The sequence below is a fragment of the Oryzias latipes genome, chromosome 13 (genome assembly GCF_053564925.1).
Source record: "Oryzias latipes strain Hd-rR chromosome 13, Olatipes_Hd-rR_3.1".
Taxonomy (NCBI): domain Eukaryota; kingdom Metazoa; phylum Chordata; class Actinopteri; order Beloniformes; family Adrianichthyidae; genus Oryzias; species Oryzias latipes.
Window position 1 is genome coordinate 14,894,968 of NC_136249.1, and position 25,089 is coordinate 14,920,056.

At 39.6% G+C, this 25,089-nt stretch overlaps 1 protein-coding gene across 2 annotated transcripts in view; it reads left to right on the forward strand.

The window, feature by feature from the left end:
• The first annotated feature begins 3,690 nt into the window (after positions 1-3,690).
• Positions 3,691-25,089, forward strand: part of dync2h1 (dynein cytoplasmic 2 heavy chain 1) — a 145,043-nt gene continuing 123,644 nt past the window's right edge. For both annotated transcript variants that reach the window (XM_078929482.1, XM_078929483.1), the window contains exons 1-28: positions 3,691-3,825; positions 4,280-4,469; positions 4,658-4,831; positions 5,175-5,313; positions 7,720-7,838; positions 8,093-8,237; positions 8,948-9,093; positions 9,183-9,269; positions 9,955-10,089; positions 10,690-10,803; positions 10,884-10,995; positions 11,254-11,378; positions 12,875-13,050; positions 13,357-13,552; positions 13,628-13,723; positions 14,460-14,621; positions 14,706-14,804; positions 16,464-16,603; positions 16,853-17,081; positions 17,562-17,689; positions 17,886-18,001; positions 18,222-18,349; positions 18,582-18,731; positions 18,839-19,044; positions 19,245-19,400; positions 19,495-19,609; positions 21,409-21,579; positions 21,947-22,105. In XM_078929482.1, the coding sequence (XP_078785608.1) occupies positions 4,287-4,469; positions 4,658-4,831; positions 5,175-5,313; positions 7,720-7,838; positions 8,093-8,237; positions 8,948-9,093; positions 9,183-9,269; positions 9,955-10,089; positions 10,690-10,803; positions 10,884-10,995; positions 11,254-11,378; positions 12,875-13,050; positions 13,357-13,552; positions 13,628-13,723; positions 14,460-14,621; positions 14,706-14,804; positions 16,464-16,603; positions 16,853-17,081; positions 17,562-17,689; positions 17,886-18,001; positions 18,222-18,349; positions 18,582-18,731; positions 18,839-19,044; positions 19,245-19,400; positions 19,495-19,609; positions 21,409-21,579; positions 21,947-22,105 (3,906 nt within the window). In that variant the 5' untranslated portion in view covers positions 3,691-3,825; positions 4,280-4,286. The remainder of the gene's footprint in view (positions 3,826-4,279; positions 4,470-4,657; positions 4,832-5,174; positions 5,314-7,719; positions 7,839-8,092; positions 8,238-8,947; positions 9,094-9,182; positions 9,270-9,954; positions 10,090-10,689; positions 10,804-10,883; positions 10,996-11,253; positions 11,379-12,874; positions 13,051-13,356; positions 13,553-13,627; positions 13,724-14,459; positions 14,622-14,705; positions 14,805-16,463; positions 16,604-16,852; positions 17,082-17,561; positions 17,690-17,885; positions 18,002-18,221; positions 18,350-18,581; positions 18,732-18,838; positions 19,045-19,244; positions 19,401-19,494; positions 19,610-21,408; positions 21,580-21,946; positions 22,106-25,089) is intronic.

Consider the following 25,089-nt stretch of genomic DNA (forward strand, 5'->3'; position numbering starts at 1 on the left):
TGAACATCCAAGCAAGGGAGAGAGAGTAGATTCGTACAAGCACTTGGGTGTTCACCTCAACAATAAACTGGACTGGTCACACAATACAGAAGCACTGTACAAAAAAGGACAGAGCAGACTTTATCTGTTGAGGAGATTGAGGTCTTTTGGAGTGCAGGGATCACTCCTAAAGACTTTTTATGACTCTGTGTTGGGATCAGCCATTTTTTATGGAGCGGTCTGCTGGTGTAGCAGCATCTCGGCGGCAGTCAGGAGGCGGCTGGAGAGGCTTGTGAAGAAGGCCAGCTCCGTTCTGGGGCAGCCTTTGGACTCAATGCAGGAGGTGGGAGAGAGGAGGATGGTAGCTAAGCTATCATCTATGATGGAGAACGACGCCCACCCCCTGTATGAGTCTGTGTCCTCACTGTGAAGCTCCTTCAGCGTCAGACTGAGACATCCTAAGGAGCGACACCGCAGGTCGTTTCTACCTGCTGCCGTTAGACTGTACAACCTTAGCTGCTCCCAGTGAACCACGTTAACCAACATCATCGGCTCTGTCATCGTTCTTTTACCCTGTGCAATAACTGATTATATGGTCATCCTGTGCAATCTTTGGAAATGTATGTGTGTATATTGTACCTGTACTGCTGCCGCAGCAAGGAAATTTCCCCATTGTGGGACTAATAAAGGAATATCTTATATCTTATGTCTTATATGTAATGCCTGATGCCTGCACCTGGATTCTTCTCTTTTCAGCGCTGCTTGGACCTTTTTTAGTATTTTTCCATCATTGCAAAAACAATGTGGTTCTTGCAGTCATTTTATGGTTGAGGCACACAGTTCCATGGCAAGGGGTTTATTTTCATAACAGAAAGCGTTGCCGAGCAGGGACACCAAACAAAACTAACTGTAGGCTAACCAGGTAAATGGGCAAACAGGGCAGAAGACAGTATGGACCAGCACAGAGGAAGGCCGAGACAAGACACACAGGTGAAAACGATCAGGGGAGATTGGGACCAGGGAAGTAAAACTCAAAAACAAAGACAAGCAGGAAACTTTCAAAATAAAAACAGAAAGCAGAACTCTAGTCATGACAGAGAAGAAAACAGGAGAAAAAAAAAGCAAAAAGAACCATACTCATGACATATAAATAAAATTGAATTGAAATTACTTCACTAAAATCGTTTAGTCACTCCTAAAGTTTGAGCTAAACCTATACATTGAATACATTGCAGCCACAGTTTTTGACTACAAAATTGTACCAATTCAAGCTATATCGAAATTAATATCTAAATGGTTTGCTAAAAATATTTTTAAAAATCTTGAGTAATGTTTTTTTCTTATCTCAAGGACATTTTTGGGTTCAAATAAACTTGTTTACATTCCCAATGAACATTGTGATAATGATAAAATATGATCATGTAATTGTAGTAGGTTTAGGGGCTGTCATCTGGACTTGGTTTTAAAGTTAGAAGACGTTTCACCTCTTATCCAAAAGGCTTTGTCAATTCTGAATTAGCTGGTTGAATAGCTGGTATATATGCGCTCACGGGGGAGGAGTCAGACCTGAAACTGGAGGGTATTGTCAACTTAGCCTACATGGTTTCGGGTCGTTAAGAGTCCTTTGACCTCAACTGGGGGTTGGGGAGCCAGTGACTTCCTCCGCATACTGGTCATCTCTTTCAGCTATTAACTTGGATAAGAGGTGAAACGTCTTCTGACTTTAAAACCAAGTCCAGATGACATCCCCTAAACCTACTACAATGGAATCAACGTGGATGAATGAGAGTCTTCATAGACATGATCATGTAATGCAATGCTGTGGTGTGACTGGTCGTGCTTTAACACCAGTTTCTGTCACTGCATTGGTAGAATTGTGATGATATCTTTATTATAAATATGTAATTGTTAAACTCAAGCAAAGAAAACAAAATGAAATAAAATAAAATACAAAATTAAAAAAAATCTGCTCAAGTCCTTTTATCATCTATTTAACCATTGAAAATCATAGAATTTTTCCAAATTGGCAAAATTGCTTTATAGTCTGATTCAGGTGTCTTTGCCTGTTTGACAGATAAATCATACAGAGCCAACTCAGAATACATCCTTTACTATTTTATAAACTTTAATAGGGGAATTTAGATGTACTGTACTTTGTTGAGTTGGGAACACAATACAAATGCATTTTCAACCTCCTAACCAAAGGTGGTTTTCAATTCAATCCACTTGTATTTATGTAGCCTAATATTACAATAGTGGTCTCAATGAGCGTTTGTAAATGTCAAGGGGAAAACCCCTCCAGCACATCAGGGACTGTCCCATGGAGTGCATTACTGAGGTTCTTTTCTTTTCTTTTTTTTTTAAGAGAACAGAGAAGTCAGCCTAATTTTTTTATTTTTAAAACAGACTGAAGACGGCATGTCCCCTCACCCCCAACAAAATAACATTTTATGAATAGAAACTTCTGAACAAAACTCAGCAAAAAAAAAAAAAAAAAGAAAAAGTTTAAGGGTCATCTGGACTTTTTTGTTTCAGTTAAAGACGTTGGATAATCGGTGAAACATTAAACTAACTTTGCTGTGGAACCATCCTTGATGACTGAGATTCCTCAGTGCTGTTTCTGTGAAAAAGAGAGACTGCACTATCAAAACTATTGTAGTTTCTGTAGAGATCATTCAGAAAGCCTTACACATCCTTTGAGTTTGGGAGCAGGTTGGAAGTAGTCAGTTATTATTATTGATATCATTACAGATTTCTCCCCAATGTCCAGTTTATACTCCATAGTGGTTTGTAATTGCATTGTTTGCAAGGCCAGTGGAAGAGAATCATCCCAATTGCTGCAAAATTTCATATAAACTGATGAAATCCTCCATGATTAGAATTTTACACTCGCAGTGCATATCACACCATTTAACCTGTAGGCTTATTTCGATTAAATTGAATAAGCGATGGCAGAGAAAACGTGATCCTGAAAAGTGCTATTTCCACACCAAAGGATTTTGAAAAGAAGACAGCCATTTCTGCATTCTACATAAAAGAGGGGTTGGACATTATTTCATTGTAACTTTGTTCCAAAAAAATTTAAAAAGCATAACAATTCCCAGCATATTTACCTTTTAATGGAACAATAACTTCAGCTTTATAAGATATGGGGCAGACAGCAACTCATTGCAAATAAAACTTAAAAAAAGGAACAGTTATTTGGTTTGTTGAGGATTTTAAAATAAAATAAAAACCTGATGTACCACCTACCTCTTACAGTAGGGGTGAGATATGATTGATGCAGTGGTCGATCGATATGAAGTATAAAAAGAAATTCAATGGGAAAATCCCCTGCTTTTTTTTTTTTTGTCCTCAAAAAAGCATGATAAGATCCTTTTTAGAATAAATTTATTGATTCTTCCCGGCGGAATTCTATATTCATAGATGTACATTTTTTCGTAAAACACCATATTTTCATAATTTCCTCAGATGTAAAACAAAATCACACTTCGCCAACAGAAAAGCTCTGAAGACTATTGGTATTTGTTAATTTCTTCATGTATTTATGTTATGAAACCCCCTGGTTGTCTGTCCTTGTCATTCTATGTTATTCTGTGTTCTGCATTTGTGCTCTTGTTGTATACTTTTACTGTATTCAATAAAGTTGAGGGGGAAAAAAGGAGACTTCACTACGCAGACCTACGCAGGATCCGTAGCAGAATCCCAGCTACGCGTGTCACGTGACCCAACCTAACGTAGTTGCTATGTTATAACGTTAGCATTCGATAGCGCAATCGCAAAAGCATTGCCGCACGGTCTAAGTTGAGTAAAACTGCGAGTCTGCCGCATTTGGTGATTGAAAAGGTGTGAAACAAATATTTCCGTATATTTTTATTTAGGTGTATGCTAAATTGAATTGTTGCTATATCCTTATTAGTTTTGCTTAGCGAAGACTAAACTAGCTAAGGAAGCTAATCGTTTGTTGGTCTGGTAACTTTCCTAGCATGACAATAATCCTCATTTTAGCATGGCGATCTTTGTTAAACTTAAATTGCTTCCTGATTCGATGCGTTTCTGTGCATTTTCAATTGTGCGGGCAGTTAGGTTAGCTACAACAATAGGCAGCATTACTACTACTACCAGCGATAGTCTTCGTATCTATCCTAGCCTAAGCCTTTACCTTCCTACACTACATGTACACGGTCAATAGTGCTATAATTATACTCAAGTATACTTAATAAAATAAAATTTAAGTGTTTTACTGTTGGCTGAGTGATCCCCCAAACATCATTTTTGTTGTGTCTGTTCCTTCTTCCAGCTGGAGGATGCCTCTTGCTTCTGAAGATGCTCGCAAGAGGTTTCTCCTAAACACAACTGGAAATTTCTTTGCAGTAAAGCCTGCATCCACCCTGAATGATGAAGCAGAGCTGAACAACTTTTTGGATGATGAGAATGAATTTGTCTTGTCTATCAGACGACGTGGAAATGATCTTCAGCTGTCAAATAAGGTAACACAGTAAGAAAAGAAAAAAAGGGAAACCCAGCCAATTAGAAAAGAAGAGAGCTAAGTTTATCAGTATTTTCATCTAACAATTATAAGCAGATGAAGAAGATGAGAAGGACCACAGATGAATAATCATTTGTTTTTTTGATCAAACCTGTCAAGTATGATTTGTCTTTACATTTTTCTGAAAAGATCGAGGCTCTTGGGGAAAGCAGAGAGAATGTTCTGGTGTTCTTCAAGCTGCGTCCCACAGTGATCACAGAGGAGAACCTTCATCAGAACCTCCTGATTTCTTCCATGCTGGAGTCTCCCATCAACACTCTCTATCAAGCTGTCAAGCAAGTTTTTGCTCCTGTGCTGCTAAAGGTAATTTTTTAATTCAGTTAAAACATCTTAACATCACTGCTGATGTCACATTTCTGGGGAAGTCCCTAAAGTTTGACTTTTGTTCAGGTATTTGGTGTTCTTCCTTAATTTTTGATTTTATTTTGCAGATGTGTTACATTATGTTTCTGCTTGCATATTAGCCAATAAATGTGGGGATAAAGAAGACTTTTTTCCTGGAAACATTCTAAATTTTATGGATAAAAAATGTTATAATAATCAAATTGATTAATCAACGAATATAGAAAAAAAGATTTTAGAAAATAAATGCCTGAGTTTTTTCCCTTTTCTTTGGCTTGTCTAAAACCTCTTTTCTTCTCCCAAGGATGAGCGCTGGCGTTCAGCGTTTGACCCGAAGTTGGCAGGCCTGCTTAGTGAACTGGAGCTGGGCCTGGGCTCAGTGGTTCGCAGCTCTGGAGCAAAGTCGTCCGTGAAAGAGGGCTTTATGGAGGAAGAGGTTCTGGGTATGTCGGTTTTTTTCATTACATACAGGCTCCCCTGGGCCTGTTGGGGCTCGTGGAGGCCCTTGGGGGCCGGTGAACGTTTGTGTGAAAGTAATAACGTTTGGTAGTGTCTGCCAATCAGGATTAACAGGTATATTTGCTGGGGGGGGTCCATCAAGTATGCTGTAATTTAAAATAAAATCACCTGGACATGATTAACATGTGAATTTAACAGTCAGTGGCCTGCATCTATATACATTATAAACATGTTGAATTATTTTTTAGACACATTTAAAAACAAGCAACAATTGGCAGTGTTACAATAACTCTTTTGTAAAAGTGTGAAAATATTAAGATTTATTAAAACTACTGCAGCTTCACAACTCTAGACAAACAGTTTTTCAACAGAACTTTATTGGAGAGTCATCATGTTTCACTATATATTGTAGTATGTATGTATGTATGTATGTATGTATGTATGTATGTATGTATGTATGTATGTATGTATGTATGTATGTATGTATGTATGTATGTATGTATGTATGTATGTATGTATGTATGTATGTATGTATGTATGTATGTATGTATGTATGTATGTATGTATGTATGTATGTATGTATGTATGTATGTATGTATGTATGTATGTATGTATGTATGTATGTATGTATGTATGTATGTATGTATGTATGTATGTATGTATGTATGTATGTATGTATGTATGTATGTATGTATGTATGTATGTATGTATGTATGTATGTATGTATGTATGTATGTATGTATGTATGTATGTATGTATGTATGTATGTATGTATGTATGTATGTATGTATGTATGTATGTATGTATGTATGTATGTATGTATGTATGTATGTATGTATGTATGTATGTATGTATGTATGTATGTATGTATGTATGTATGTATGTATGTATGTATGTATGTATGTATGTATGTATGTATGCAGACAGATGCAACAAATAAAACTTGAAGTTGAATTGATTTCCAACATATCAATTTAAACCATCACTGCAAACCCAAAAATTATGGACTTTCATTCAATTAAAATATAAAAACAAACAGCTCTAATAAGTTCTTTTCATTTTCTTTTAGCATTTTTCCAGTAGAAAATTACGTTTTTAACCTGAATTGAGCTCTTTTCATACTGACTCACTGATGTGACTGAATGTGAAGACTAGAGACCCAGCAGGAAGATAACTTTAGTAGAGAGCCAAGGTCCCAGCATCTGTTTAACGCTCAGAATGAAGGTAGAACAGAATTTAAACGTTGTTCCAGAGAATCAACCGGAATGGAGCAAATTCTATGCTGCAAAAGACCAAAACGAAAAAGAAAATTAAGAAAAAGACACTTTGTTTTGTGTTACGAATACTTCAGATTATTTCTATCATGATTTTATGTTGTTGCTCTCCCTGCATGGACGTTTGAATCCTTTATAATGAGCTTCATGACCAGAACTGCTTGTTAGGACAGGTGACGGCACATTTGCTGTGAGAAAAATCAAAAATTCATATTTTCAGATGTTATCAACACTATTATTCAGCTGTGACAACAAAGTTTGTGTTTGAGGAAAACATTTCGACATTTAAATGAAAATTGAATTAAAGACAAACAGAACTCCTTATCTGTCCCTTTTAAATAAAATCATGAAAAACCTAATTTAAAGCCCTTTTGAAATCTAGACTTCATGTTATTTTTAAACACGCTAATCTATGCAGAAAAACACAAATCTTTTAGTTTTTTTTAACAAAAATAGAAAGTTATGCACCATAATTGGAAGGAATTAAGCACAGTTGAAGTTTGTTGCTCCTTGATCTGACTGTAACAAGCTAGTAGTGGATAAACATAGCTGAAGTGTTTTGTTCTCCTCTTTAGGTGTTTCCTAGCGTCGATGAGGTGAATGGTAAAAGGCTCCACAGCTGCCCATGGCATATACTGTGTGAACATGTGTGTGTATGTCCATAAAATAGAGGGGGCATGACAAAATAGTAGCCTTTGAAGCCTCAGAGGAAACTTTCCATTAAAGTTGCATATTAAAAAATGCAGACTGTAATTGTAAATATTTTTCATAAATGTTTGCTTTTTAAAACAATTATGCATAATGATAAGAAAGATTTATTCATTTTTATGGAAACTGAGATCATCAATCTAAAATTAATTAAAATAATGGATGTTAGTTTATTTATTTATAACTGGTAATTTTGCAAATCTGATAAAAGCATTCAAATGTTTTAGCTGGTTTTCACATTTCTACAGTGAAGAATTTGTGACAACCATCTTGATTCTTATAAATAACCAATAATTTCTAGTTATTTTTTTAAAGCATACATTTTTTCGCACCATGGAATAAAAACTAACAAGCTCAAATACTATTGTAAAACAGGATTTAACTGAAATAACATCGCCCCTTCTGCAGGAATTCTGACCCCCACTGATGAGTTCCAGTTCTGGAGGGAAGTTTTAGAGTCTGCACAGAAGAACAGCGTGAGAGAAAGAGCCACATATTTCACTGAGCAGTTCAAAACCATACAAAAGGTAGGAGTTATAACCACAATCAAAAAGTTTATAATTTGTTGTTGTCTAATCAATAAATCCACAGTGAACAAATCAAGGCGTTTCACACTAAAAGATTGTTTGGTATGAAACTCTAACATTGGAAAGTTGTGGTGCATTGGAAAGAAAAAAGCCAAATTAGAAACTGATATTTCACAACGCTATGAAGGAAGAGGAAGCAGACAAGAATAAAACATGACTCAATGCTTTCTATTTCTGACTCTGTGTTCCTCCAGGAGTATGAGGGTCTCGATGCCTTGTCTCTGTCAGATGTTGTGGAGCTGGTGGAACAGAGTAGAGAAACTCTGGACGATGTCTGGAGGCAGACAGAGTTCCAGCCTTACCCAGAAGCTCGCATGGTCCGACTCATGGATGTCATTGGTGGGAACCTGCCAGAAGCACAATCAGGAATTGAAATCAAATGTTTGCTGATGGAGTTTTTAGGCAAAAGACGTCGAGTGTGCCGTACTTCTGTGGTTTGAGATGCAGATGTTTGTGGAACTGAAACTCAGGCTGTTTCCAAAGAAAAGCTCCGTTTGAAGAGCAGTAATAACAAAATAATAAAGCCATTTAGTGAAATGTTTTTCAAATATGACAAACTTCTAAGAAATAGAAAAATTACTAGTTATTTGGGTTTTCTTAAGTAACTTCTTGCATCCACGGGGGTGCAGTGGTTAAAGTCCCGGCTACGGGACCTGAAACAGAACACCAATGGGGGACCTTTCTGTGTGGAGTTTGCATGGTCTCCCTGTGCATGCGTGGGTTCTCTCCAGGGTCTCCGGCTTCCTCCCACCGTCCAAAAACAAACTTCATAGGTTAATTGGTTAATCTAAATTGTCCATAGGTGTGAGTGTGACTGTGAATGGGTGTGTGATTGTGGCCGTGCAACAGACTGATGACCTGTCCAGGGTGTCCCTTGCCTTCGTTCACGAGTGGCTGGGATAGGCTCCAGCAGCCCCGTGACCCCGAAAAGGACAAAGTGGATTTGGAAGATGAATAAATGAATTCTTTAGCATTTAAATTTGTACTTCTCTACCTGCAACATTAATGTTTATGCCATGTCACCTTTAATTCTTGTTTTTTTGCACAAGGTGGCGCCCTGGGAAGATACGTTCAGCGGAAACTGAGTGACTCCAAGGTTTTTGAGGAGCCGTTTGCTTCAGTGAGAGACAACCTCAGGATGGCAATCTCCATCTGTGAGCATTGGGTGACAGGATGCGAGTTTTTGACCGGACAGGTACAAAATGTTGGAATCTGTTGCTGTTCAGCGTCACCTGAGCGGACGATTTCCCGTCTCTCAGTGACCAAAACGTCCTCTGTCACCAGGCGTGGAAAAAATACTCTCCTCATCCATGGAAGGGAAGCAAGCACTGCCCACAGAGCCTTGACTGCCTCCTGAAAAGACTCAATGAGGTGAGACTTGATGGCTTCTTGTGTCACTGCGATGGTTGAAAGGCCTTGCCTTAATGTTGCTTTTACAACAGGAAGACAGGAACAAAAAAAAAGTATGATTACCAGTAAAAGTATCATTTATTCTGTTGTTGACCTTTTGACACATCCCCTCAGCCGTCGTCGCAGCGAATCAGCTTTCACAGAGTTGCACAGGTGGTTTGGCAGAGATTTTTACACCTGATGCCCTTCCTGACACAACCCTGTATTTTAAAAAACTAAACCAACAATTGCAGCGTAATTGGATTTTTTAAGTCTTAAATCAAGTTTTTCTATTGTCAATAGTATGGAGCAAAAGGATTTTGACCTATTTTAAAAATAATTTCTAGATCCTAGTTCTTAATGAGACAAAACATTCTTAACTGCTGATATTTGATAAAAGCTGGGAAAGATGTAGAGCAAAGAGAATGTAAATCAACTTTGAACCTGGTAAAATATCTTGAATGTCTTAAGACAAGGATCAAATAGTTTGCCGTGAATGGTTATTTTGTTGTGTGCACCATTCAGAATAATATGGATTTAGGGCTTTTTTTTCCACACCACATCATTTTAATTGACTACATTAGAAATCAACTGAAATTTAACACTTTAGAACAAAGTTGTTCAAATACGTAAAACCTAAATAAACAGTTTTCTTTTCTCTTTCCAGGTGGTGACTCTGCGCGTTGTTCATGAAAAACTTTTGTGTTTAGTGCCAGGAGGGAAACAGCAAGCTCTCACCTCAGATCGTGTTTTTGAACCTTTTATCGGACTCAACCCTTTGCATTACAATCCGTACACTGAGGTGGGTGGTTTGGACTCCACATGCATGTTTGTGTTAAATCAGTTACAATTACAACCAAGTCCAAAAACCGTATCCATAGATTTTTAGTTATTCTGAAATATTCTCTGAGCAATTTTAAGACAAATGCAAAAACCTTTATTTTCGTAATGAGCTTTGTTTTCTTCTTGAAGCTGTTGAAACCACAAAAATCTGTTTTGTACTGTAACACTCATGTCTGGATGCTAGAGTAAGTAGGTGTTTGTTAAAACCCATCTTCTTTAAGAAAGCCTAAAAATAGAAATCACGTTGGTTGCTCTCCAAAAAAAATAACTTTTCCTTTGACAGACTGTTGTTGAAAGTAAAATGAAGCTCCCATGAATCATAAACAAGTGTCCTCAAGCTTTATGCAGTGACTGTGGCTGAAAGAGCGTCATAAGCAAATGCTGCAGATGCAAGTTGTCCTCATTCTTCTGCTTTTCTGATAGTAGGAGAAAAACCTCTACCCCTTTGTTGTCTATTCCTTGGAACTTATACCCACTTTACAAGCCTTGATTAAGTTAATGGTTGCTATTCCCTGAGGTTCTTTCTGTTCCTAAAACTGTTTTTTTTTCTCCCCCACAGCCTCTGTGGAAAGCAGCAGTGGCTCAGTTTGAGCGGCTGATAACTCCGTCAGAGCAGGAGGTTGCTGGGAGACTAAAGGCCTACATTGCTGACGTGCAGGACAACCCACAGCAGGTAGTGAAACACGTCACCTCCGCTACGGTTTGGAACCAGATGTCTAGGCATCAGTGAAATCGTGTGTGCGTGTTTTCCAGCTGTTACAGGTGTTCCAGAAACACAAGGAGTTGATCAGACGACCAACTATTAACAAAGAACTGCAGACGGAAAGAGAGATGCTTCTAGCCAGACTCCTGGACTACAACAAGGGTACAAATGTTTGCAACTGTGTTCATTTTTATTGTCAAGTGTGGATGACAAAATAAAAAAAGGAAACTCACTTCACACACTTATTTGACCAGAAATGAAGCAGTTTTTAATGCAGCCCTTGAAAAGCAGAACAATGTACAGAAGGGTTTTTCTGGATAACTTTCCCAGCTGACGATTACGACAAGTTGAGTTATAAATGTTAAAGTGATGTGTTTACACTGAGGTACTTACCTTCTTTTTTTTACCTCTCTGCTTCAGGCTTGAAGAGTAACTTTGAGAATTGTTGCCATGGTGGTCCTGGCGACAAGTCTGGCCCCCTCAGTGGCAGGAACCTCCCTGAAGTTGTGAACAAAGTAGTTTGGGTGCGGCAGCTCACACACAAGGTAACTGGGAGTACATGTGGCTGGACCCCAGACAATATTAATTCCTGAGAAAATTAGTGGCATTTGTCCCAACTTCCCTCACAAATGGATATGGGCTGTCTGCGGGCAAAAAATGGGAAAATCTGTCTGGTGGCCTGCAGGAAATATCAACCATTTGGTGGAGCTGTAGAGTGAAAATAATAAAAAAATAATTCTGCAGTCATGCTGCAGGCAGCAGGTTGTAGTGCACATTTATACAATGCGCAAGAATGAGTAAGGGTGAAGTAGGTGAGATGCAGGTGAGTGACCCAGTGAACTGTGCAAGGAGCCTGTTAGTGCTGTTCACATGGGAGTGTGCGCTCCTTGTAAGCAGCTGGACTTTTAGAAATTAGGACATTTAATAATGCGAGTTTAGTTTTAGTGGAAATCCTACAGACGCTTACACACACAGGCACACCCCACACGTGCAGCATTCATGTGTGGTCAGTAAAGAGCCAGTACTCCTACCTTACTTATGACTAGAGTGTGGCGTAGGGACACCGTACAACAGCATTACCCGTACATTATAAGTGCATATGACTTATATTAGCTTTACAAATACTACAAAAACCACATCCACAACAATGCTTTTTTGCTCCATTTTCATAATGTCCTTTGAGGTGGCCATACGAGCTTCAACGGAACTGCAAGACACACCTGTGCTCCCCTCCCCTCATTGACTCATGAGAACTGCCCTGAGTGGCCCCTCCCCCCTGGTATTTCAAAGAGGATGTACCTGCTGGCTCCAAGAAGCCAAAATCCCATAGACTTCCATAAAAAAATGAACAGCTATTACTCTGTCATTATTTTTGTCAGTGTAATTCTTAAAATATTCTTGCTCTGTTGCCTTTTTTAACATGTTCTTGATCTTCATTTTTTTACCATGTTTTTTTCTGTAGTGCAATCTAAATTATAATCAAGTTATGATGATGACCAATTTGATGCCTCAATAAAAGTAAATGGTGTCAGCTGGCCCACGTTCAAAACGTTTGATTGACAGATCCTTCATAGACTGCTTTCAAGTGGTTGAGAGGGGTGTGGCCTTCCAACAAGCTCACTCCTGATTGGCGAGCGTGGTTGCCCTAGAAATGTTGACTCAGACAGACTTGCACCAATTACTCATTACTGGTGTCAACTTGCTCTAAAATGGCGGTGTCCTTGTAGCAGACAAATGGCGACTGAATTAACTTTATTTCATTGGAGCTGGAAGTAAACCATTTTCTATGGGTGACGTCACACTCATTCCAGTTCTCATATACAGTCAATGGGTCCAATTAGGCTGCAGCCACTTCTCCCTACAACCTTCCACAAACCCGGACAACTCAATAACCGCAAAACTCTTACGGGTCAACCCCCCTGTACAGGTCTATGTGATTAAGGCTAAGAAAATGTTGACATCACATCATTTAGTTGCAGATGCAATGTCATTAATATGTTTGTATTTCTCTTGTGTTCATGTGTTTTCATGATAACTCCAGGTGGAGGATTCTGTCCGCATAGCAAAGGCTCTGCTCTCGGATCTGTCTGGATTTAAGACTTTTGTGCATTTCTGTGATGACCTGTCGGAAGTCCTGAAGGCATACGAACAGGAGCAGTTTGAGGACTGGTCAAGAGATATTCTCTCTGGACTGGCTGATCCAAAGTCTGGAATCAGGTTTGAAACCCCTGCAAAGCACATAACTAGAGCAAAGAAAAATAAAGACATATTTCCTCCATCCATTCATTCATTTTTGAATCCCGCTCAATCACTTTCGGGGTCACAGAGATGCTGTGTTCAGCGTTTATTGCAGTGGAACACAGAGACATACACTTTAGAGTCATGAAATGTGGTTTCTCCTTAGAGTGATGCTGAGATGTTGTAATTCTTTGGTAAATTGTAACTTCTGTTTCCGACTGAGATGAATACATTCTGGTCAAATGTGATTTTAAAATCTACGGTTGTGGTTCCTTCCCCGTGTAGTCTTCAGGCCAGCAGCCGTGTGATGGACCTGGACCACGCAGATGGTCGGTTGAAGATCCACTACTCGGACAGGCTGGTCAGTCTGCTCAGGGAGGTCAGGCAGCTTTCCGCTTTAGGCTTTCCCGTCCCAGCAAAGATCCAACAGGCGGCTAATACAGCTGACAAGTTCTACAGAGAAGCCATTATTCTAAAACAGGTGAGAAGTAATGTTATAAGAAACCTTAAAAGTTGTGGATTAATGCATGAATAAACCACTGCTGTTGTGTTTCAGGTGGCCAATTTCTACAACACCATTGACCAACAGATGATTCCTTCTCAGAGACCCATGATGCTCAGTCTTGCTCTCGCTTTTGAACGGGTCATCAAGGTACCTCACAAAAAAATCCTACCAAAAATCAAGAAATTTACCTTCTATTTACAACTAGTGTGCCTCCATGTGACCTAAGTGAAGTAAAAATGCTTCTTTCTAATAATTGAAAGACCCATTCCAACGAAACAGCCGTTGTTGGTTTTTTTCAAGTTCTTGTGGCATTTTTTATGATGGGGGACATATATAAAAAATATGTTAAAATTTGTATTTTTTCATTACAACTGTTGGTAATCAGGCGAAGTAGAAAAATAAGGAGTTTGTATCTGGCTCAAAACTGTACGGCCGGATATATCCAAATTCCTTGCTGTTTTTTTTTTTATGCACCGGTAATGTAAGGTTGGGGGCTGTAAGTTAATGGGAGAGTGTAAAAAGAGAGCTCTCAGGAACAGGGAGAGGAAGTGGGGGTGAGGTTGCTCTGCACCAATAGTGCCGTCACACAACTCAGAGAAGAATTTATGATTATCTCCTGCCGCTCTGCAGAAACTATGTCTAAGAAAACAACATGTTTTTGCATTTTCGCTAAAAACTATATGATCGTCATAAAAGACCACTGCGAACAGTTTTACAGTACAAAATGTTTGTAGTGGAACTTAAATATTTTCAAATAAGAAAGATCTCAATGGACCGATTATTTAACATAGCTAGGAGTGAAACTTTCTTTGATATACATGAATGAACAGTACAGGACTGAAGGGAGCAGTGGTGATGCTTTTGGTGCTCTTTTCTTTACTAGAACCCTCGATCCCTGTCAAAGGAATCAGGCGGTAAACTGCAGATCACCTGGGATAACCCCAAAGAGTTAGAGGGTTACATCGCCAAGCTGCAGTCAGCTGCGGAGAAACTGTCCACTGAAAACAGGAAGTTACGAAAATGGCACACCGACTTCATCGACAAGGTGTTTTTTTCTGCCGCTCTGCAGTGTGTTAGAGACTTTACTTTGTGCTTTGATCTTATTTGTCCTCTGGAAACTTTCTCCCAGGTTGTTAGTCTGATGAATGTTGATCTTCTGAGGCATCAGCAGCGGTGGAAGGATGGCCTTCAGGAGCTACGCACAGGCTTTGCCACTCTTGAAGCTCAGGTACCACAGAGCGACATCTTCTTGTCCTGCACCTTTGTTAACATAACCTTATTTTAAAGCTTACATTATAAAAACACATACCCACTGGGCATGCACACATCTAAATCATGGATCGTCTGATGTTTACGTCTATAGATTTGTATCAAATGTCTAACAGACATCGATTCATAGAGGTGTATTACACATTGCCGTTTATATCTTTAGCAGACAACTTTCCAATAGATAATTAAGTCACTGTCCCATCATGCCTTGGTGCTGTAAACAAGCTGACAATTTGTCTTTAGGAGTGTTAGGGGGTTAACTAAATAGGGTAATAAAAGAACATATAGGACAGTTTAGAAGGTGCATAAATGGTGGCCATTAGAGGCCATATTTCAAACCCTCAATAATGCAATGAAGGACAGTATTTGTAAAGAAGCAGTATTTGTAAAGTAAAGTAAAGTATTTGTAAAGAAGCAGACAAAATTGAAAATACTAAAAGACGATCTGATTGTGTCTAAAAATGGGATTGCTCTTGGTGAGGGGGACTACTCAAAGTAGTTTAAGTATATAAATACATTTAACAAAAGAACGGTGGCACAGTGGTAAGCGCTCCAGCCTCACAGCAAGAAGGCCCCCGGTTTAGGTCCCGGCTGGGGGACCTGAAGCAGAACACTAATGGGGGACCTTTCTGTGTGGAGTTTGCATGTCTCCCCGTGTATGTGTGGGTTTTCTCTGGGGCCTCCGGCTGCCCCCCACCGTCCAAAAACATGCTCCATAGGTCAATCGGCAACTCTAAATTGTCCATTGTGAGAATGAATGGGTGTGTGATTGTGGCCCTGCGACAGTCCAGGGTGTCCCCTGGCTTCGCCCGTAAGTGGCCGGGATAGGCTCCAGCAGCCCCGTGACCCCGTAAGGGACAAAACGGAAGAAGATGAATGAATAGCAAAAGGAGGAAATATTTCCACTTCTTTGAATGTAGACATTTGTGATTACTAGTTGTCTGTGAACAAAATCACAAATAAAACTACCGGTAATTGTAAAATTGCGATCTGTACAGTGGTGCCAGTGGTTACCACCCTCGCCTGACAGCCCCTGGTCTGGGCGCTGTGGTATCCTTCCACAGTTCAATCACTGCTACATAGGTTACCCAGTGACTCTAGATTATCCCTAGGTTTGATCGTGTGTCCCTGCAACAGACTGGCAACCTGTCCAGGTTTATCCTGCCTTCACTTACTAGTAGCTGGGATAGGCTCCAGCAACACCCATAGGGATCCAAAAGGGATTTAGCAGGTTTTGATTATGGATGTAAAATTGCAGTGCTTATTTTAGATCTGTTATTTGTTTAAAAATAAAAAAAATACTTTAAGAAACATCTAAAAATATCCAGAGATTAGATGGTCATAAGTAGTTGTGTAGGAGATCTCTATATGCAGATATCTTTCAGAACACTATTGGTTTAAATCATGGATTTTTTAAGAGCCTAAACAAACAGAGCTGAGTCAGAATTCACCTATAAGCTTCAAAAACAACCACTGACACTTGTACAGATCCATTAGTTTGATCCGGTAAATGTTTTTGATTGATTCAGTTGGGAAAAGCCTCTGAAAATTTTACTCTGGAAATTCCACCCGTGTTGATCTCCACCAGTCACAGGACTTTGCATGTGTTTGTCTGCAGGGTTTCAGGTCGGATGACATGCGGGCGTGGCGTCTGCACTGGAACCATCAGCTGTACAAGGCTCTGGAACACCAGTACCAGACTGGATTGGAAGCCCTGAACAAAAACTTGCCTGAAATACAAATCGACCTCATTTTCAAGTCAGTGATTTTAACTTTCCATTGCTGCATTTTTGTAACTTTTTTTCAGAGGGTTTGGTTTTTTTAATGTAATTTTTCTCCTCAATTTAAACCACCAACAGAGCTGCTTCCTTTTTTAACCCATTTTTAACCCAAGATCTTGTGATCTTCTGTCTCCATTTGCTTGCATGTTTCATTTTCTACTATTTCTAAATTAAGTGGATGAGATAAAAACCAGCCTTGTTTTGATGGATCTTTATGTCTTCACAGGCAGGGTCGTTTACAGTTCCGTCCACCTTTCGAGGAGGTCCGAGTGCGCTACTTTAGAGAAATGAAGCGTTTCATCTCAATCCCCAACCAGTTCAAAGGCGTCAGTGTCCAGGGGGAGGAGCTTATCTTCACCATAATGATCGACAAAAATGCCTCAGGGTTCCTCACCATTTTCAGCAAAGCCGAGGACCTCTTTAGCCGACTGCAGGCCATACACCACAAGTTCAAGGTGCTCGAAAACACAAGATCCTCTCAAAATGAGTCTTTTCAGAAAACCCTGTTTTTGTTTTTTTTTTACAAAGAAAGGATTCTGGTCTTTACTGAAAGCATTGACATCCTTTGTAGTCCAGTCTCATACAGTAGTTAAATGCTTACTTTTAGAAATATTATTACCATTTGTTATTTTCTTGCGGTAAACTCTTTGACTTCATCTTATGATATAACAGTAATCCACTTCTTTCTTTTTAAAGAGTCCACTTTAACCAGTCTTTGTTTTCATATTCCCCTCTAAAATTCTGTGAAATCAAGTCGCAGAATGAACATGTCCTTTTCCTTTTTGTCTAAATCATGCATTTCTAAAGCCTTGGCTGATGTGATGCTTCTCTTTTTTTCCCCCTTTAGTTAATCTTCATCATAGTTATTTTTATCATAAATTTGAACTCGTGGAAAATGATGTCTGGCTGTGATAATGTTTGCTATTGTGTTGTAGGAGTGGGTGGTGCTGGGCCAGGTGGATTTAGAGAAGTTGGTGGAGAAGAATCTGACGTCAGTTCAGGACTGGGAGAGAAATTTCAAAGCCCTAAAAGCCAGAGGGAAAGAGTCAGAACGCCTGCCCAGGTAAACAGAAAGACCGGCTTAGTTTGAGCAGCTTAGGCTGTAGTCACAACTGTCCTTATGGGAGGATACGTGCAGTCTGAGTGCCAAAAATTGGCAAGCCTGTACGACAAAGCTGACCATTCAAGAAAAAAAGACACACATAGAAACTGTAAATGTTGACTGCTCCTTAACTTTTAGTATTTTATTTTTCAAATAGCCAGGAGAAGGTCGACTGCATTACAGTCAATTGTGAGCCAGTCAAAAGCACAATTGATGATTTGATCCAAAGGCTGTTCGACATGCTGCTCCTGTCACTCAGGAAGTCTATACAGGGTAACTTCACTTCAATTTACCAGCTTGTTTTGGGATATTTTGCTCCTGTACAAACACTCTTGCCTAACTTTCATTTAGTTTCCTTTTTTTTAATTAAACATGTCTCCTCTGTAGGATAAATACATTTTAGACTGTTTTATTTTCCTTTTCCTCTCTGTGACATTTTTCCTTTCAATTTCCCTTTTCACGTTTTAAATGCTTCATGTCGTGTTCCTTTCAGGTCACTTGCAAGCCATAGACAGTTTTGTGTCTGAATCTATGGAGGCCTTGTCCACTCGTCCAGACAACCTGGAGGAGATCGGAGCAGCCAATAGCAAATATAACCAGATACTCTCTCGCAAGCCTGAAGTAAGATCTGTAATAGTTAGCAGCTTTACAAGACAAGGTTTATGAGTTTATACATGGTGTCTTTTGTCATTTCCCTATTGGTAAGACTTGGATAAATCATTTCCAGTAGCTTTCTTTTGGCTTCCTAATAAGATGGTTTTGTGAAAGGACTTTTTCTTGATGTTTGTGGGACATATCAAAGTTTTTTTTATGGAATTGTCATGAAAAGAAGCTTAACATGATGTGTGTACAGATGCTGCCGCAGTTCCAGTGTGCTGAAGAGAAGAACCGCCTGCTCCGTGCTGTGGCGGGGGCGGGTTTTGACTCCCTGTCCTCATTGAGGTCCAAGTGGGACAAACTGGAGCTGGTCATGGAGAGCCACCAGCTGATGATTAAAGAACAGGTGACGCCAGCTCAGATCGTCCCCCACCAACCGTCTCCCCCTTTTCATTGTTCTCTCCCAGGTATGCGGAGCTGCTCAGATTCATTCATGCTTTGCTTCCTTCTCAGGTGGAGGTCATGCGGAGTCATGCAGCAGGACGGATCAGCACCTACAGGGCAGATCTAGAGCGTTTTCAACTTCGCTGGGATCAGCTTAAACCCAAAGATGAGAACCTTGAGGGAGGGGATCATGCTGCCCTGCTGGCATGTCTTCAAACCATCAGGGACAAACAGCAGGAGTTCCAGGAGCTGGAGCTTGTGCGCAGCAAACTGCTGTAAGTGTGCTGTCATCTTCTGTATGTGGGCCAAATATTTATGGGAGTAACTTTAGTGTTACTGATGACCATCATCATGTACAAAGAAAAATATTTAGTTTTTATGGTGTCATAATAGGATACTTCAACTTTTACTAATAACTACCTGTTTAAAAGCTTATCCTAGTATTTTTGAACATTTATTTTTCTTTTGTCTGCAGTGAGGACTGCACATACTTTGATCTCGACCCTCCAGACTTCTCCATGGCGGAAGAGATAAAGGTGGACATGGAGGAGCTGAGTCAAACGTGGAGTTTGTATGAGGAGTGGCAGCAGGGCTTCACTGATAAGGCCCATGAGGACTGGATCACATTCAGGTCCTGGACTTGTTGGGATTTGATTTATTTTTGAAGAAATTGTTTCTTCTGTTGTAAATAAACGCGCCTTTTTCTTTATTTTTTGGATATACAGGAGTAAGACTTACGTTTTTGAAGAGTTTCTGCTGACATGGCAGGACAGATTAAGGAAACTAAAGCAACCGACTTCCATGTCTGTTAAACTTCAAGGAGAAGTGGATAAATATAAGGTATTTAGAACATTTCAAGTTATCACTCTTCTGTTTACTTTATTTTATTTTGCCATATTTGTGATTAATCTCAAATACGGGTAGTTTGTCCTGTTGCTCATTTGTAGTAGTAGCCACACATACTATTTATAAATAAGTCGCTATGTGTGGCAGTTTCCCTTTACTGCAGCTTTTATTCTAATGAAATGGCTGCATTTTTTTGTCTTTTTTAGAACTTGAATGAGCCTAAATCTCTCATCACAGATGGGTTTCTTTTTTATAGCTTATTAGCACTTATCAGAGATTAGTTTAGTGCCTCCAGCACATCTGAAGGTTTGACAAACACACTGGATGAGAGTTGCCAGCAAAAATTCCATAAATTGTTAAAATGCTAGACAGTGATGGACTTTTAGACACAACATGACAGTTTTAAACTCAAGGAAAGTTATGAAACTTCATATCTATTCCAGACTACTTGTGTTTAGTAAAAATATGTTTTGTTTTATTGACAAAGGATAAATCAGAAGCCGTTAAATAAGTTACAGCAATTTTTTGTTGTAGGATCACGTCATTCCCAGGTATGTTTTAGAGTCACCAAAATAAAAAAAGAAGTAAAATTATATTTAAAGTAGTAAATTTACGAGAAGAAAATAGTAGATTTACGAGATTTAAAGTTGTAAATTTACGACTTTAACTCTAATAAATGTGCAAGTTTTTCATGTAAATTTACGAGATTTAAAGTAGTAAATTTATGACTTTCTTTCTCGTAAATTTACGTGTTTTAAAGTGGTACATTTACGACTTTTAAAGTCATAAATTTATTACTTTAAAACACCTAAATTTACGATAAACAAAGTTATAATTTTGGCCTATGATTTTTAATGTAATAAATATACAACTTTATTCTTGTAATTTAACAGTAATGACTTTTTTCTTGTAAATTCACGACATTAAAGTTGTAATTAAAAAAAAAGAATGTTTGTAAAACTCCGTTGTACTCAGGAAATTTTATGTTTATGCAATGTTTATGTGAGAGCTGCCCATTCAACTTCAAAGAAACCTTTCATATTTCAGTGTTTTTTTAAGTCGCTCTTTTGATGACTGTATATGAGAACTGGACTGAGTGGCTCCTCCCCTCTGGCATTTAAAACAGGAAGTACCCTCTGGCTCCAAGAAGCCAAAATCCCATAGGCTTCTACAGAGAAATAAAAAACTATTACTCAGTCATTCTATTTTTCAGAATAACCATTCTTACTCTGCTACTTTTTTAACATCGTCTTGATAGTCCAGTTTTTCCCCCCATGTTTTTTCTGTTGTTCAAGTTGTTCAAGCTATAAACTGACCAATTAGATGCCTCTGTAAAAAAATTGTGTTGTCTGCTCGCCCCCATGTCCGAAGTTTAAAAGGTTTGGTTGAAAGATTTTGTGTAGCCAATGACAGCAGACTAAAATACTTATTTAATACGTATAAAACACATAAAAACTGTAAAATTCACCTTCAAAAAATCTAACGTTCGCTTTCAAGTGGTAGGGTGTGGTCTTCCAACAAGCTCACTTCTGATTGGTTAGAGTGGTTGCCATTGAAACATTGGTCTCAGTCCAGTTCGACCAATCCCTGCTTTCTGACGTCGTCTGGCTCAAACATGGCGGTGTCCATATTTAGAAAAAAATGGTGACTAAACTGACTTTATTTGGTTGGGGCTGAAAGTGAACAGCTTTCTATGGGTGATGCCACTTTCACTCGGTCCAGGTCTCAGATACAATCAATGAGTTTAATCGTGTTTGTTTTTTCTAATCTCACTGCTCTCATGTTTGGTCCAGAACATGGTGCCCGTGCTGAAGTATGTGCGTGGGGAGCACCTGTCTCAAGACCATTGGTTGGACATGTTTCGCATGCTGGGTCTCCCACGGGGGACAACCTTAGAGAGGCTTACGTTCAGCGACCTCCTTGCAGTGGCAGATACAATTGTAGAGAAGGCAAAGGAACTCAAGGTTTGTCCAAACCCACACGTTTACGTTGACAACCACTCAGCCTGCAAGAAAGTCTGGTAAAATTGAGTGCCGCACAATGACTGATATGGACAACACTGCTGATCAGGATAGGAGATTATTTCACTGTCAACACAGCATCTTAAGAGCTTCTGATGATCAATAATTCAAGCTTAGATTTTGTTATGTTAAACAAATCCTGTAATGTTAAAATAATAATCTGATTCAAAAAGATAATAATAAGTTTGGAGGGTGTGAGCTTAAACTTCACGTCAAGTTGTTGCTATGCTAGTGCTAACAGCTAAAATATGTTATCTTTAGTGCCACAGAAACGATGTACAGTATGTGTCTCTGTTTATTTCTTTTGTAGGACCTGAATAGCCGCGCTCAGGCGGAAGTGACAATCAGAGAAGCCCTTCGGGAGCTGGATTTGTGGGGAGCTGCAGCCTCCTTCACCCTCACTGAGTACACAGACAGCAGCGGGCGTACGATTAGCCTCATCAAAGACTGGAGGGATGTAGTCAGCCAGGTAAAGCAACTCAAACCCACTGGAAAAATTAGCTGGGGTTGTATCAGATTTCCTTCATTTAATATGGCGTATGCCATTTTTTCGGGGTATCCGAATGAACCATTCCAAAATCTAGTGCCCTGGAATTTTCCAAGAATTCTCTGTAATAAACTAGTGTGCATTGATGGACACTAGATTGGCCAAATAAAGACAATTGGACAATTGAAAAATTTGAGTACATTTTTTTATAAATCATCCAAGTTTTCATCATCAGAACACAACTAATTTATAAGTTGTCTTCGTAAAATGTTCATATTTATCAATTCAATTCAATTCAATTCAATTTTATTTGTATAGCCCAAAATCACAACAACAGTCGTCTCGATGGGCTTCGAAGTAAAACATGAAATCAAAAGGATCACGAATACAAAGAGTTCAATAGAAAAATACTAAAATGAACTAACAAACTGACTAAGCTATACTGGCATCCCTGCCCTTAGACCCCCCTTCGCGGTAAGGAAAAACTCCCAAAAAAACCGGATTCCGGAAAAAACGAAGAAACCTCAGGGGTGCCCACATGAAGGAGGGATCCTCCCCCAGGACGGACAGGCGATTTACCAGAAATCTTAGAGAAGAATTAACTTATCTAAATCTACAACTACATACTCGGTCAGGTACAGAGCAGAGACGAGCCAGAGATGAGCCAGAGGCAGGATCCACAGCCAGGTGTAGGAGCAGGAGCAAAGGCGAGGTAAACGGTCAGGAACTGGAGCACGGATGAAACAACTGGAGTCTGGAAGCACTCCCACTCCCCAGGAGGGGAGAGGAAAAGAGGGACAATACATGAATCGCACTGCACCAAACAGAGGCATGGAGAACTAAATGATAAATTATGATCAAGAATAGAGGAGAGGAAGGGTAGAAGTAAAAAAGGAAAGAGGACAGAACCCCAGTGCACCATAGTTACCCCAGCTTCAACTTCTAGCAGCCTTTTAAAAGAAATAGTTATTATTAAGTTTAATTTAAACAAACTAACATTAAGTTAAATAATCTCTGAATACTAGCTAGTCTGACAATAAGCCTGTCCAAAGAGGAATGTTTTCAGTCTAGCTTTGAATGTAGAAACTGAGTCGGCCTCTCTTACATGAGCTGGGAGTTTATTCCATAAGACAGGGGCTTGGTGGCTAAACGCTCTACCTCCAACCGTACTTTTACTAATTCTAGGAACCACAAGCAGTCCTGCATTTTGCGAGCGAAGTGTTCTGATTGGTTGGTAAGGGACTATGAGGTCCTTAATATAGGACGGGGCCATTCCATGTAAGGCCTTATAGGTTAACAGGAGGATCTTGAACTTAATTCTAGAATCAACTGGGAGCCAATGGAGCGAAACTAACACAGGAGTGATGTGATCTCTTCTGCTGGTTCCAGCTAACAATCTAGCAGCTGCGTTCTGAACAAGCTGGAGACTTCTTAAGGAACTCTTAGGACACGCTGCTAACAAGGAGTTACAGTAATCCAGCCTCGACGTAACAAATGCATGGATGAGTTTTTCAGCATCACTCTTAGAAAGTATATTTCTGATCTTAGCAATATTTCGCAGGTGAAAAAAGGCAGTTCTACATGCCTGAGATATGTGAGCCTTAAATGATAAATCCTGGTCAAGTAAAACCCCAAGGTTTCTAACTGTGGAATTGGGGACTATACTTATACCATCCAGGGAGACTATCTGAGCAGACAGAGCATCTCTGAGGTTTTTAGGACCAAGTATAATGACCTCAGTTTTTTCTGGGTTCAAGAGGAGGTAATTAATTGTCATCCAGGTCTTGATGTCACTGATGCAGGCGTTCAGTTTCTCTATCTGGTCATTCTGGTCAGGCTTCATGGATAAATACAACTGCGTATCGTCGGCATAACAATGAAAATTAATGCTGTGTTTCCTGATTATGTTTCCTAGGGGTAACATATAAAGCGTAAACAGGATCGGTCCCAAGACTGAGCCCTGTGGGACTCCATAGTTGACTCGAGTGCACTGAGAGGAATGGCCATTTACATTAACGAACTGATACCTATCAGACAGATAGGATTTAAACCACTGGAGAGCAGATCCTCTGATCCCTATGTCCTGCTCTAATCTATGGAGTAAAATACCGTGGTCGATAGTGTCAAAGGCAGCACTGAGGTCCAACAGGACCAGAATTTATCAGGCTTTTTCTTCGTGACATCATATTTGCTGTTTGAAAAAAACAACTGGTGACATTTTGTTCTGAGAACTGGAGCGAGTGAGTTTGACGTCATCCATAGAAAATGACTTAGTTCTGGCTCCAATGAAATGAAGCTAATTTAGCTGCCATTTTTGTGTGGAATGGACGCCGCCATGTTGGAACCAGATGACACCAGTAAGCAGTGATTGGTCTGAGTTGGTCTGAGTCTTCATTCCTATAGGAACTACTCTCACCAATCAGGAGTGTGCATGTTAGAAGACCACACCCCTTCCACTGAAAGCTGGCGCGGGAGAATCTGTCAGTCAAATGCTTCAAACATTCGACGTTACACTGCCTACTTTTATTGAAGGATCAGATTGTTTAAAAAATATTTCCCTGCCAGCATCTTACACCCTGCAGTTATGTGCTGGATTGTTTCAGGCGCCTCTTTGCACAGCCTACACCTTGGGTCTTGTCTGGTGTGGTAGATCTGAGCCTCTATGGCTCTGGTGCTCAGGGCTTGTTCCTGATCTGCCAGGATGAGCGCTTCAGTACTGTCCTGTAGGCCAGCCCTTTCTAGCCATTGGTAGGACTTCTTGATATCAGCCACTTCAGTTATGGTCCGGTGGTACATCCCATGCAGGGGTTTGTCCTCCCATGAGGATCTGTCCTCCAGCACTGTATCCTCTGCTCTCCATTGTCTGTGACATTCACTGAGCACACTGTCAGTTGGGGCCTTGAGCTTGATGTATTCATGAATCTTGGATGTTTCATCCTGGATAGTGGCTTCTACACTCACTAGTC